The sequence below is a fragment of the Excalfactoria chinensis genome, chromosome 20 (assembly GCF_039878825.1).
Source record: "Excalfactoria chinensis isolate bCotChi1 chromosome 20, bCotChi1.hap2, whole genome shotgun sequence".
Taxonomy (NCBI): Eukaryota; Metazoa; Chordata; class Aves; order Galliformes; family Phasianidae; genus Excalfactoria; species Excalfactoria chinensis.
The window spans coordinates 3,617,347-3,632,075 of record NC_092844.1 but is presented as its reverse complement, the minus strand read 5'-3'; the positions used below and the strand labels follow the sequence as shown (position 1 = coordinate 3,632,075).

Genomic DNA, 14,729 nt, shown 5'->3' with positions numbered 1-14,729 from the left:
CCATGTAAGTTACTGGTCCACGTTAGCTAATTACTTTCAGCACAACATAGGCTAACATGTGTAAAAGCAGTCTGTGCAGTTATATACTAACACACATGCAAACCAGAACTGGCCAAAATGAGACTGTCGGTACCTGAAAACTGGGGCCAGATGGCCAGTGGGGCCCAAACAAGAACCTTAATTTGCACCTGCATTTCTTCCTCACCTTCACCTCTCAGTATTAATAACACCCATCCCTACTTCCAGTTGGTGGCCAAAACAGAGGATCAGAAGCCAGCACACCTATATTCCCCAACACATCAAGCTTCAGAGATTAAATACATACTGTTCAATATATATTTGTTCATAGGCTTTCAAGAGATGAACAATCCAGAAAATCAAACTGCCTCATCCAGGTTTTCAAAGAGAAATGACTATGACTCATCCCAGGTAATGACCACAAGCCATTTGTGCACCTTAAATAAACTGCAGTATTTTATCCACAAACTTTCATGCTTTACTGGAAACAGAGCTGCTTACTGTGGCAAGACCTAGCAAGTTCCCTGTTTACATATAAATGGAATACACTTATGTACTCCACCACCAGTAAAACCTCAGAGCAATTCTAAACTGAGGAAAGATAATTTCATCTTGTGGGGGAAAAAAAAAAAAGGCAGTTGGAAACTGACATACTTAAAATAAAACTGTCATAAGATCTTCCATGAAGGTTCTGGGTCACTGCTTACTACCTCATTTAGTCCCTTTGTGGTATCTTTCTGCTCCGTTTCCCTTTTATGCTCTCTGAATCCCATCTGTGGTTCATGGTGTCAGATGAGCCGAGCAGAAGCATCAGTAACCACCATGTTACAGCACAGCTCCCCACAAACAGCCTGCCAGGGCTGGATGACGCTGTGTCTGCACGGTTTTTCCCCCTTATTAAAGCTTCTTTGCTTCAAAACACTTCCTCCCCACACTGACCGCTCCTTTCTGGGGAAAAGGAGTGGCTGTGTATGCCAGTGAGTCCTGGTCGGCCAAATGTGCGTGTGGTTTGTGAAGGCTGTGTAGATGAACCTGGAGCAATCAAAGAGCCATGTGGCACAGCATTGAGCTCCTGGAGCCCAGGGAGGGCCTGTTGGGCCTGCAAGGCCTCCCTGGTCTGCTCTTGGCCTGCTAGGCCTCCTACCAGGCCTGCTAGGCCTCCTCCCAGGCCTGCTCTGGGCCTGCTAGGCCTCCTCTGGGCCTGCTAGGCCTCCTCCCAGGCCTGCTCCGGGCCTGCTGGGCCAGAGAACATCATACCACTCTCACACTGAACACATCTCAGCTGTTAATTCTACACACAGCATGACAACTCCATACAAAAGAAAAAAGCCACAAACAGGAATGTGAATTCATTAATAGGCCATAATAAAAAGTGTCCGCTGCAGAAAGCAGTAAGCAATGGTTTTGATTGCAGCATCTGTTTGCTGCTTCCACAAAGCCTGCTCTGATGACAATGTGCCCCTTGCAGAAGACCTGGCAGTGGATTGATGGCAGCCCTCCTTACCACACAGCCCTGTTAGCATTGCCATTGCTGCACAGCACGTCGTACATCAAATACTCTGTGTCAGGCATAACAAGCAAACAGTTACCTGACAACTAATGGCATTACAAATGCATTTAACTAATCATTGAATATATGCTGTGGTAATTAAATGCCATTAAGGATTTTGTTTTTTTTAATTTTTTTTTTAAGCATTAACCTAAAGAAAAGCAATATTGAAATGAAGATAGCACTCAGAGCGTGCCTGACATTTGCCATTAAATGTCATTGATAGCGGATAGCTCGCACCTAATTGCTGAGCACCACCAGCGCAGCCATCTATCACTTCCATTAAAAGAAGCACCATGCAGCGGTGGGACTGTTTGATGTCATCGTATACAGTTTAAACAGATTTCTCACCTTTTAAATATCAAGGGGCCACATTTTCTTTAACACCTCTCTAAGGGCTTTGCCTTTCAAGCGGGAGATACCAAGAGCTGAAAGGATAAAACAATCAGAAGACAGTTTACTCTGCAAACCCAGCACAGGGCAGGAACAGTCACAGGGCTGTTAAAATATCACCTCGCTGTCTGGGGAATGTTATGACAGAGGAAACGTTAAAGCACCTCTGCAATCCAGCTCACCGTGGCAGCAGGCTGGCTTTTAAAACTATATAAAACACAGCAAAAAAAAAAGGGCTGATCAGCAGAATCCTGTGATGACTGTTTCACCACACAATCAAATGCTGCTAAGGAGAAAAAGCAAAGTGTATTTGGAATGCTGCTACAGAGAAAAAGTGTATTTGGAACATAAATGAATGAAAGTAAATGTTTCCTTGTGCAGATTCTGGGAGGGCACAAACATTTGTTAATGAAATGGTCAGTTACTCATATGCTTACATCCCCTAGGAAACCACATATGCTGTTCTAGAAAAAGCTCACATTTTAGACCAGGAAAAAAGAAATAATGCAGTTTTTCACACGTTTCGTGTATTAGTGTGTTCAGAGACTGGCTGATAAACAAGGGCACGCCATCACCTTAATGAAAGTCACAGTGTCAGGAGTGACTGTGAAATAAACCAGAGCGGCTATTCAGGAGAGAAGAACAACAGCCTTAAAAGATGTTTATATTGCAGAAGACACGACTGTACCTCTCTGCCACGAGTTACAATAGACAGCTGCTATCTGCCACTCTATCAGTACCCAGCATTAGCAACACAGGACATCATATCTTTTTTCTTTGTATTTGTATGTAAATCAGTACTAAATAAATACACCCCAAGCCAGATCCACAGGCTACAATCTAATCTAAACCAGCAGATTGGAAAGATGCCCTCCATTCATCTGGAAATAGCTCGATATTGGAAATGCTAAAATCAGACATAACTACACCAGAGGACAAATGGATGCGTTTACCTGCTACGAGAGGAAAATGCTCAAAGGAAAAGTTGGGAGAGGGACAGAAAGCAGAAAACCTTTTCTCAGGTGCTGAAAGGCACATGTGACCAGATGAACCAAGACAGGAGTTATCTGAAATGAGAGCCTTCTTTTTAAACACACCGTACGCATACCAGAGACACCATCTGCGCCCTCATTTGAGCTAAGATTAAAGTGAACACAGACAGCCAAGCTAATAAACCATTCTAAAGCTAATAATTTGTCTTGGGCAATATAATCTGCAGAGCACTATAACAACCAAAGCTGCTAACAGCTTCCTTTTTAAAACAGTCAAGGTACTATTTCAGAAGGGAAGTGCTTTGAGAACTACCGGCAGTTCCATAAACCATCCTGTCCACCTACAGAACTCAAACCAGTTCATACCAGAACCATTGGACAGAACCCATCTTCCTCAGACCCAAATACCCTCGACTCACCTATTGTTAATGGAAGTTTACACCTCTCCCATGTTTCTATATGAAGCGTATCATCCTGGCCCACTTCTGTTAAGAAATGGTACTGAAAACAACGGGACACCTAATCAAGAATTCTGTGCACAGCATTACCTACAATTGCAGGAACTGGAAGAGTAGTTTACAAAAAGGAAAGTCGCATAAAAGCAAATAAACCATCCTTACCAACTATTACTAAAACTTAATAGGAAACGTACGTAAAGGCTTATTTGGCTGTTTTGGAGATGGCTCATCGTTTAGATCACTTTCCTTTTATCAAACACAATTTTCTCAGCATGCCTCACAAAATCGTTTTGAAAAGGCACCGCCAGCTCAGCTCTTCCAATTGCATAACAGGAGTCTCACCTGAAAAAGGAATCAGAGATCATACAGCAAAACTGGATGCCCTCCCCCTCTTTGACACATACATTAGAGGGCAAAACCTATTTAAAAACAATATTAGAGAACATAGTCAAGAAACCTGTGCAACTGCCCTCTGTTTTGGCCATTTCCCCTCCCTGCTTTGTACTTGTTTGCTTGTACGACATAGCAGGGCACATGCCACATGCTTTAAGGCTCGGAGATGTGCAGGAATGCTGTTGGGGCTTCCTGTGCTACTTGCAAAGAGAGGGAAAGGAAAGTCCCTGCTCACCAGGAGCCTGACCTAGAAGGCCTGCAGCCACCTGAGCGCTCCTTACCTCGGCAAAGAGAAATAAAATATTCATGCCTTGGCTCCAGCTACACTGTGACAAGCCATTTTCCAACACTTACATTACTGTGAACTACAGCACCCGTCCTACAAAGTGATTTTCAATGAGCACGGTAATAAATGGATCTTTAATACGGTGCAATATTAGCTCAAATTTAAATATTTACCATGCAGTTTGCATATTTCATGTGTGAGCCTTGCTCCAGAGGCTCCCTCAGCTGCTTGCTTTCCTGGTCCACCATCTTGGGTGACAAACAGCACCCATGGCAGAACGGCTTCAATGCACCACCCAGCACCAAAAGGCACATGCCCAGCACCAAGCTGAGCTCCTGCCTGGCCCTCGGAGCAAGGGGATGCCATGAATGGGTGCAGTCTGGGGTATGAAGGTTTTTGCTTCGAGGCTCAAACTGCATCCCAAGTCCAGCAGCTTACACTGGAAGGATGTTCTGTGGGCTCAGGGAAGCACGCAAACAGCATCTCAATTCAGGATACCATTCTGAAAGACTTCCTTACCATTTGCCATAACTAATGCAGGGAAGCACTCGATCGCAGTCTACACAGCCCATAATAATATCCTTTGATCATAAGCACAGCACTGGGAGCAAGAATCCCTCTGCTTACGAGCAATTTTGCAATACAAATATGCAAAACATTACAGCCCATCAGGGCCAGAACACCAACACCTTGATATTACAGCTTCCTTCCTATCACGTTCTCAATCTTTTCAGCATGAGACATTCTCCTCAGCACCAAGGGAATGCCCTCCTGCAGGTTCCCTGCTCTGCATTGCACACACTGTGTGCTATTACATACCGTGCACCTTCTCTCTGCCTTGCTAGGTCCTAAGGTTCAGACATATCAAAGCACCTAAAGGACCTAATTGCCTCTTTTTTCCCCCCTTTTCCTTAAACATGAAGAATATGAAAGCAGATTCTGAAGCTGGTCCTTGTTAGCAAGCCCATTTTCATCTCTTTAAACTCAAAGAGAGTAATTCCCTTGAAAATTGTCGCAGCGTTTTGGCAATCCATAAAGAAGAAGTTCAACAGCCTTAGGTCACTAATCATAACTACAGCAGATACAGAGCATAAATTACGTCTTAATATTTCACAGTAGTGTGTCGTGTACATTCTTTTATCTTAATTACTTGATTCTTTCTATAAATCAAATATTTCAGACGGGTTTGCAGCCAGTAGGGTGTAAACAGCTGCAGTTCCTTTCTCTTGAGCGTTACTGTTCCACCCCCTTCCTTTGGTGCAAGGTCTTGTGTAAACCCCACCTTCCCCATCCCCTCCTACATGCAAACACACAAGTGCCACATTAATTGTTGCTCCTACCACAGTTTTACTGGTGCGAGTGGCCTCACTCTAACCAAGATGCTTCCCACCCATGAAGCTGCCTATGGTTTATGCAGCAGATAGAGCTGCTCTTGCATAGATCCTCTAAGTGCTTCATGAAGGCACATGTTACACTAACACACGCACACAGGATACAGACTTCCTAAGGTGTTCTCACTCACTATAAGGCAAGCACTGGGGTGTTACTAAGCTATCTGAGCAAAGTTCATCCGAATCAGACATCGCTGGCATTGTGACTGCAAGTCACAGCAGAAGGGATGGATCATTTCCTCCCCCAGTCATCAGTATGAGACGTTGCCAGCAACAGCACCTTTAAGATTCAGTGTTGCGAGGAACTAAATTCATTATTTGACCTGCCAAAACCCTCACGCTGGCTGCGACTGGTAATGAATCCACTTCATGGAAACCTTCGCTGTAAAAGAGAGCAAACAAGGCTGCACAAATACCGCGCTGCAAATGTACCAAGAGCAAGACCCTCAAGTTCAACAGCCCTACTGATGTGTCTTATAGAAAAGGATCTGCTAACAAAACAAGCCTCCTTACAGCCACTAGTCAGCTCTTATTTACAGCACCCCTGAACACAACCTGCCATGCTGCTCCTATTAGCTGCTTCCAGCAAGGATCCCACATACACACCAATATCAGAACAGCCCCAAGACATCACGGTGCCCTTCATGCTCCTGCAGACAACTACAGAGCATAACATCACTCAGTGCTCTCACGGTGCCTTACCTTTAAAGGCGGCCCTTACATTGAGACAGGTTTCTGCCTTCTTTGATGCTGTAATTACAATCAGCATTTCGTTACTTGAAAAAGGAAGCTCTCCAATTAAAAGGAAAACACTGTTTGTTTCGCACAGCGTCCCTTGGGGTTCCAGCAGCACCTCCAGGTGCAGGGATGAAGAGAAGCTTTACACAACAACAACACAGCTTGGGTATTTTCCAAAAGGAAAGAGCTCAAATGTAAGATTAACTCAGCAACAACTTTTATTTGCTGTTGTTTATTTTAATGCTTTTGCATTGCTTTTAACTTTAAATCATAGCGATAAACAGGACCTTGAAGGAAATGGGTTAAAAATAAAGAAAAGCAAAACAAACCAGAAGTTCCGCTTCGACAGCAGAGCAGGATACTTACGTGCTACTAATTTAATTAAGAGCTTTTCTTCCTTTTAAATACCCTCCAATGGCCCAAAACGAACGCAGACTATTTAAAAATCAATCATTTTAATCAAAATTACAAGTTCAAATTCTCCACGGATTGGTGTTCAGTGACTACAGAGTCAAAAACGCACATCCATCACACGCCTTGCTCTTCCTTGCTCCAAGTCCCAGGCTGGGAGAACAACGGGTTATCTCATCCATGCTGTGCAGCCAGGCAGCCATCCCATTACGCCCCATTGATGCTCTCCATGCAGACCCCAGGTAGAATTTCCTAGGGTCAACAGGCAGAGCTGACCTGGTGCATCTCACAGGTGCTGCATGAGGGCAGAGCTCTGCTGTTCTCCCATGTGCCAGCAGTCCCACACCTCTCACCAGCAGCCGGATGCAGGCCCATCTGAAGACCTTCCCCAATGTTTTCAAACAGCCCAAATAATCATTGCCTTTGGGAAGAGACTCACTCTGCACAATAATCACACAGTAAGAGTAGGGCAGCCCCTGGGCAGGGATAGGAAGGAAGCAGGCAGTGGGGAACGCAGAGCAGGTGCCCAATGCATGCCTGCCACCAAGCAATGCCCAGCAGAGGGACCACCACCAGATCCATCCTTATGGGCACAGACAGCAGCCACTGACCAAGCAGCAGCACAGAGCCAAAGACACACAGCTGTGCTACGCAGGGCTGGAGGGGAACACACAGCCAAGTGACATCTTGTGTCTCCCAGCAATAGCCAAGCAAGCAGCAAGGGATGGGATGCACTGAGATGTAGCCATCACTGTGACATCTCCCTTTCCCCTACAGAAAACCATTCTGAAAGTGGGAAAACAAATTTCCTTAATGAATTATCTTCTCGGGTTGGTGAAGCATAACAATGTGTCTTTGGAGACCGAGCAGGGACACACAAAGCTGACAGTGCTCAAGTACCCCCAAATGACCAGAGAGAACATTTCCAACTGCGATAATCCTAAAGGTCAGAAGCGTTATTAAACATGACAGATGCCCTCACTATTCAACACCAGAGGACAGGGCTGCATTTGTTCTAGCTCCATCTTCTCTTGCTACACGTAAAGCAGCAAATGAACCATTTAATGCTTTTTCTTTTCTTTTTTTTTATTTAAATAGAAATAACGTTTTTTCTCTCCCCGTGTTTTAAGATGACAACTGCTGATTTATTAAGCAGACAATTCCCTCTCACTCTCAGGTGTCAGCTTCGCTCTGTTACAAGGGAAGCAGACAGTGCAAAAGCAGAAGGTGCTGAGGACTGCACCACTGTGAGAAACACCTTCAGGATCTGAAAGCATGGGCAAGGCAGGTGCACAGAGGAACCACTTCTATCCTTCTGCCTCCAGCCAAGCAACTGCTTTCATATGATGCTTGAGGTTGCAGGGAACAGGGGCACGGGGAGCATTAATGGGATTTACTTCAATTGTTCCTTCTTCCCTTTCTGTTTTTAAATTAGGAGAAACAACAGTAGCAATTCTGCAAGATGAGCATGGCATTCCACATTCAACCCTATTTTTGCCCCTGCTGTTCTACACAGGGGTCAGCTCTCAAAAGCCAACAGCCTCACCCTGACAGGCAGCAACCCACTGCACCACTGGTTTGCTCTGAGCCCACCGCGTTCTCCATTCGGGGGTACTTGGAGCCTCTGCCCTCGGTTGCCCATTGGTGCAGAACATGCAGGGTAAGTGCATGAAAAAATGCATTAGGGATTATTCTCCAGGATTATCTTTTCCCATATGGAACCCATAAATGGCACGGCCTGCATTTTAGTTGTACGGATCGTGGGCAGATGGAGGGGAATGGTGGAAGAGCTGGATTGGAGCCCTAAAATCATGTACAGACAGTCCTCGCTCCCAGCTGTTTAATCCTTGTTCTCAACAGTGTTCCCATCTGCCTGAAGCCCCAAATGTGAACGCCGTCTCCCTTTCCAAAAGGCAATGACGCTGTTGTGACATAGGACATCACTGCACAGGAAATGAATCTGGTTGCAATGGGGGCACCACGCTGTGAAATCTATGCAGGAAAAAAAAACCCAACAACAGAAAACCCCCCCAAAATCCTCAGTGCTCTTGACTTGACAATGTAATGCCATGGATGGAGATGGCTGCCAGCACAGCACGGCTCTGTGAGCAGCTCTGCAGCTCAAGACACGCTGGCTCAGCTCCTGCAGGACAGCCAGGCTCTGCCCTGCCTTCAGAAGGCAAACAGGAGCAAGAATGCTGCTTTATTTCTCTATCGAGTTCAGCGCACATTAACCCCAAAACCCAGAGCAGCCTCGCTTTTCTTTCTACAGCTCAACCCCATCTGAAAAGCGTTCCCAACAGCTTGCTAATTTAACACACCAAAGGCAAGCAAATCAATTCGGCACTTAAGAACAGCCTGATGCTGCACACACACACACACACACACACACACTTTTTGTTACAGGGACGTGAGGAGCCCTCACCCTATTGCACAGCACAGCTCCAATCTAAGTGAAAATGCTGAGTGTCATCTGGGCGAAAGTGAATCGCAAATCTATCGAGGAGCATTTGAAAAGGGAAAGGAATTATCAAAATGGATTCATATGCATCTGGAATGATTTAAATACAAAATGCCCAGCAAATCTCCCCGCTCCGCTGACAAATCACCAGCTGAGGTAAATCCCAGATAATGAAACATTGCAAGAAAGGCTCTATTTAATAATTTAGCTCCTGTCAAGGAGTTTGTATTGATTCTTGTTTTCAGCACAGGGAGAGAATGTTATCTTCAGCCTTACAGCTCAATGACAGCATCAGTGAATTTAATCACCGTGCAGCTCCTGCCATGCAATCCTTAAACTGTCACCTCTGATTCTCCATCATTCCTCGCTGCTCCCCTCCGAGCCCCCCACGCCCACATTTTCATACTAATCTCCTGCCCCACTCGTGCCCCTCTGTAATCACAGCAGCATTTCAATCTGCTCCACATTAGACCTAACAGCCAATCTCATTTGCAGTCTAAATTCTGGAGCTTAAATAATTCAGTGCTCCTTCAAACGTCTCACCCGGCCGTTCTCCTCTCGGCAGCGCGCAGCCCGGGGTCCTGCAGTGCTCATGGAGTGCAGGATGGGAGCTGGGGGAGGAAGGGCATCTTTTAGCCATCCCAGCTGCAAAGGGGAGACCCCATCTGGACAAGGTGGAATCTGTACTCATCAGCATTTTTTTTTCCCCACACCAAAATGGAAAGGTCAGGCAGCTTCGTCACCGGCCAGGAAAAATTAGCCGCAAATTAATTCAGCCGTGGCTCGGGAACAGAACATCAATTCATCTACAAACAGAGCGAGGCTTTTAAATACATCAACGCTTGTGGCTACAGCATCCTCACCCAGATATTTGCATTCAAAGCATCAGCGCCTATAGGAGTGCAGAGAGTGCCAGATCCCCGCTGTAACTGCTGCTAACACGCAGGGCTGGATGTAGGAAGAATACAAAGGAGAGGAAGCACACACCGCATAATGTAGAAAAACAGATTTCTTTTCTTCTTTCCTCTTTATTCCCAGTGAGATGCAATCCTTTCCATTTTATAACCCTTTGGATCACAGTAAAACGATCCCAGAGGCCCTCCCAGACAAGGTCATCATACACAGATTTTCTATTACAGGGCACTAGCGGCTCTTCACAACTGTCTTTTTATGCACTTCTGCCTTTCCATCCTGACTATAAATTGTTACAAGGCCCTGGGGCAATCCAGCTGCACGCTCCATTCAAATCAGGCTTCAAGGAGAAAGCAGCGCCGTCAAGATGCTTCAATCAAGTAAACACACAGGCACAAAGGGCAACCGCATCGCAAATAATAATGTTTTCTTTCATAAGGCAAATTCACCGTTTTTCCTGTTTGAAAAGCACCACAAGTTTCTCTCTGATGCTCAGATTCAAAGTGGAGCCCATTAGCATTTTAAATGCGACACCAAATTAAGTTGAAACATGATAAATCAGGAGCATGCTGCTAAAACCCATTTGCCTGTTGGGCTCTGGGAGGGGAAAAAAAAAAAGGAAAAACCTGAAAAAGGAAATCTGGGCTCATGTATCAAACGCTGCAAACTCATATCAAGAAAGGCTTCAACAGGACAGGATTAGGGAGCAGATTTATCATCACTGTTAATACCAGAGGGCAAGGTGCATTAGCCCATGGCACGGATGCAGCTCATTAAGCAGCACCAGCAGCCACTCAGTGCTGGGCTGAGGGGCACAGCCATGGGTGGCTGTTGCTGACCGACCTGCTGGACCCTTCTCTTGCTGTTTCCTTTCCACTGCGTCCTGCAGCAGGAGCAAAGCCTTCAGTGCAACATGAGGTCACGCAGGTTTGCAAGCTCTCCGCACCCAAGGGCTGCACTGTCAGCAGCGCACAGCACCGCTAGGCACAAACCTGAGCATCCCCAGCATGGAGCTTATAAATCACACTGTAACCAGTGCTACCTCATCAAAGCTAAATTAACCAAAAAGCCCATTAGTGAAGGCATCTGGTAGAGTGAAAAAAGAGAAAGTTCAAGTAATAACACTGCCTGGAAACCTGCACGCTTTTTTTCCTCCTCCTCCTGCAGCTCTATTACTGCACTGTATTAGATCTGTGCCTCTCTGGAACTTAATAGATCTGCACAGAGGAAGCTCTGCCAACTAGATCTGGTTCAGATCAGGCTACAGCGGGCTTGGCAGCATTCTTAGCCTCTACAGAACAATCAATAACATTCCCTTTATGCTGGGTTCTGCTGACTGCCAGAGGGCTCACAGGCTTCCTAGAGAACGCCCTTCTACCACAGGCATGCTTTGCCATGACCACCATCACCACCTCTGCAACTGCATCACTGTCCCCCCCAGCAGAATACCTGAGAGCTGGTGGCAATCTTCTGGAGATGCAGCTACATGGAACAAACACAACGTCTGTCAAAATGCATGCAGCCACTGCAGTTTGCTATCAATGCAGCTAGTGCCCATCAGCGATGCAGGAAGTGCAACTGAATTCTTAATCATACAAAGGCAAAATGGACTAGGAGGTAAAAGCTGAGATGTCTGGCCTAAGAAAGGAGATTTTAATCTCTTAGTCAAATGGAATATAGAAGGAGATGGGATTCAAGAACAAGTGGACTGATCCTACTCTTGTTATTTGCCCCCCCCAAAAAAATGAAGATAGAAAAATCTCTGCATGTTTTCCCTGCCACCCTTCCCCCATCCTCCCCACATCCTATAACTTCTGAAGCCAAAAGGCTCTTGTGCCGGGCAGCTGCTTTCTGAACCCAGCACTCAGATCTCAGCGTGCAGCCAGAGGCTGAAACGTGCACGCCTGTTCTCTCCCCCCAGCTCCTGCATACCATCAGCTTTCTAAAGCAAAGTGCATGCAGATGAAAATAGCAAAACAGATCTGAGATATCAGACCTCCAGAACACTGTTACCTCACTCCTGACTCCCATCCCTCCTACTTGATTCCTAAACAAACCCAGGGTCTGCTTGGATCCTAAAGTAAGACTGAGCCAGAAAGGATTTGTATATTCAGAAGGGGAGCTGTTCACAGCAATTGCCATGGAGCTGCAAGGCTAAGTAAAAGCAAGTGGATTTGTACCTGCTGTGGCATCCTCCACCAAGAAAAGACAAACGAAAGCTCCCCTAAGGGCATGTGAGTTTGTACCCTGCAGAACATTTCATATCCCGCTGTTCTGAACAACACAAGAAACCCTTGAAAATTTGACTATTGCACCTTTTCCTTTTAAAACTCAAGCTTGCATTCCTCCCAAGTGGGGGAAAATAAAAGGTAAAAATCCACTTTTACATCTGAACAGCATGCAGAGCGATAGGAAGGGTAGGCTGAGTCGTACACACAGCCAAAAACTTGTGCTTTATGATAACCCAAATGATAACATACTTAATTAGCAGGCGACATTTCAAAGCTGTTGACTTTTTCTTCCCTGCTCCACTTGACACGCTGAGCTGAAGGCAAAACAGGGCTGTGTTCCTGTTGCTATTTGGCACTAGGAGGGAAGAAATCAAGTGTCCTTTCCGCTGTACATCTTGCCTTTCCACGACAGTCAAATCAACAGTGACAAATGCATGTTAGACTCATCTTTGCAAGCACCACCAGCATCAAAGGGCTTTGGTGGCTTTTTGGTCTTTTCTCAGTTTTATCATTTCTAGGAGATATTATGTCAGTAAGAAAAACCCAGCAGGAAAATGAAAGAAACTGGAGTAGGCAAAGGAAAACAAAGGAATGATGCTATTTCCATGTGAAAATTGCCAGCAACACTGATGTCATATCCTCTGCACACTGAAAACTAAAACATGGTGCACTGCCCGCACAGCTCTGCCAACAGCTTTAACTGTTGCATTAGACCAATAGTGACAGCAGAAGCTTTAGCTTTTGCTGCTGTTAACACCCCAGGGAACAAATGCAATTCAGTAAGACCTGCTTCATCAATCCATCCCAACACAAGGGATAACGCACCAGGGCTGAGCTCTGAAGGCAAAGCAGGGGGATGTCCAGCTGCAGGCCACGCACTGATGGTACAGACAGCTCAGCTCAGCACAGACCGTGCTCCCACAAACCCAACCAGCAGCTGCTGCTGCCCCATCCCAACCCCTGCTCCCACCACCATCCTCCAACAGAGCTGCAACTCCCCTGAGTTACAACCCCTTATCACGAAGCAGAGCACAACTTGAACTCCACAGCCTAATTAGCTGCAGCTGCACGAGCACAGATCTCAGCCTTAACAGCAGAATGACTCTCTCAGAAGCTAGTGGGATGACTGAGGAGCTACGGGACCACCAGGCACTGCACCTCACTGCAGAAGGGGTGGGGGGAAAAGGAGGAGGAGGAGGAGACGTGAAAACGTTTCTTACCAGTTTGAAGTCTTGAATGCTGCAGATGAAATACGGCGTATTCGGCCGGCGGCTTTCAATATATACGCAATCTTTAAAGAAACAAGATTTTAAAATAATGGGAATTAACTTCTGTACCTCAAAGAAAGAACATGAAAACAGGATCAATTAAAAACAGCCAATTGCTTGGAAAGAGCCACCATTTCATTTGCATAACATCATTCATTCCAAGTGTGATCCATAAATAGAAACTAGATGCTTTATGATGATAAATAAGGGAATTAGCTGCATCGTTTTGATTCGAGCAGACACTTTGCTAGGAAAACAAAAGGAAGTCATACGAGGCCCATTCTGAACCTGTTAATAAAATGACCACGTCACAGCCTATGAACCGGATCAAAGCAAGACGGGAAACTAATCAAATCTTTTGTGGTTAACCTGGTATTTAAGGACTCAGCACCAACATATCTTCTCTAATTGTAAAGAAAACCAAGGCAACCCAGCGCAAATGAAATGCAGCACACTGAATTAGGTTTACCTCGGGGAAGAGCTGTGCTTTCTCCAATTACGTTTGACACGATAGAAACAGAGTAATTATTTTGGCTCGCTTCTGACAAGCCGACCCCACAAGGTTGCTGCAAAATAAGGTTTGGTGTATTTTAAAAAGCCTCAGCAATAACTGCAACAGAAGCAGTGCCTCAGAATGAAACTACAGCACAGGGAAAACTGCCTGATTAAGGATAATGACCTGAGAAATCCATGCTCCCCCAGCCAAGCAGCAATCCGAGGGCAGCCCTGGTATTCATGCAGGTGGTACCTGCTGCCCTCAGAAGACACGAAGAACCCCAGCTGTTCTGTGAGGGATTCCCCCCGAACCTCAATATGGATGTATTCATCCTTCATCTTCCTCAGTTCTCAATGGAAGTGTGCAAATCTGGGACAGCTCGGTCTGCACACCCAGCGGAAGGAATTGCAACACAGAGGCGTTCTGGTTTTACTGACCCAGGCTTTCCATGTCGCCCTGGAGAGACTCTGGTCTGCAGGAGGTTACAAATCAGGTTGGTGTCAGAGCACATGAGCATCAAAGCCAGGCAGAAGGTCACCTTGATTTCTGCACTGCAAGGAGCTCCTCGCTGACAGCCCCAGCTCACCACAGCCCCATCCCCAGAGAGCCAGCAAACAGCTAAAAGCAATCACTTCAGCTGTCACCCAGACCTTACTGCGACAGCTCAAGTAGCTCGGGCTTTTAACAGAGAAATGTTAGCAGAGAAATGGGAAAAGGTTACCCAGGCCGTCC

At 45.9% G+C, this 14,729-nt stretch overlaps 1 protein-coding gene across 5 annotated transcripts in view; it reads right to left on the bottom strand.

Annotated features, from left to right (window-relative positions):
* Positions 1 to 14,729, bottom strand: part of RERE (arginine-glutamic acid dipeptide repeats) — a 149,104-nt gene that overhangs the window by 82,884 nt on the left and 51,491 nt on the right. For all 5 annotated transcript variants that reach the window (XM_072354142.1, XM_072354146.1, XM_072354145.1 and 2 more), the window contains exon 3: positions 13,454 to 13,524. In XM_072354142.1, coding sequence (XP_072210243.1) covers positions 13,454 to 13,524 — 71 coding nt within the window. The remainder of the gene's footprint in view (positions 1 to 13,453; positions 13,525 to 14,729) is intronic.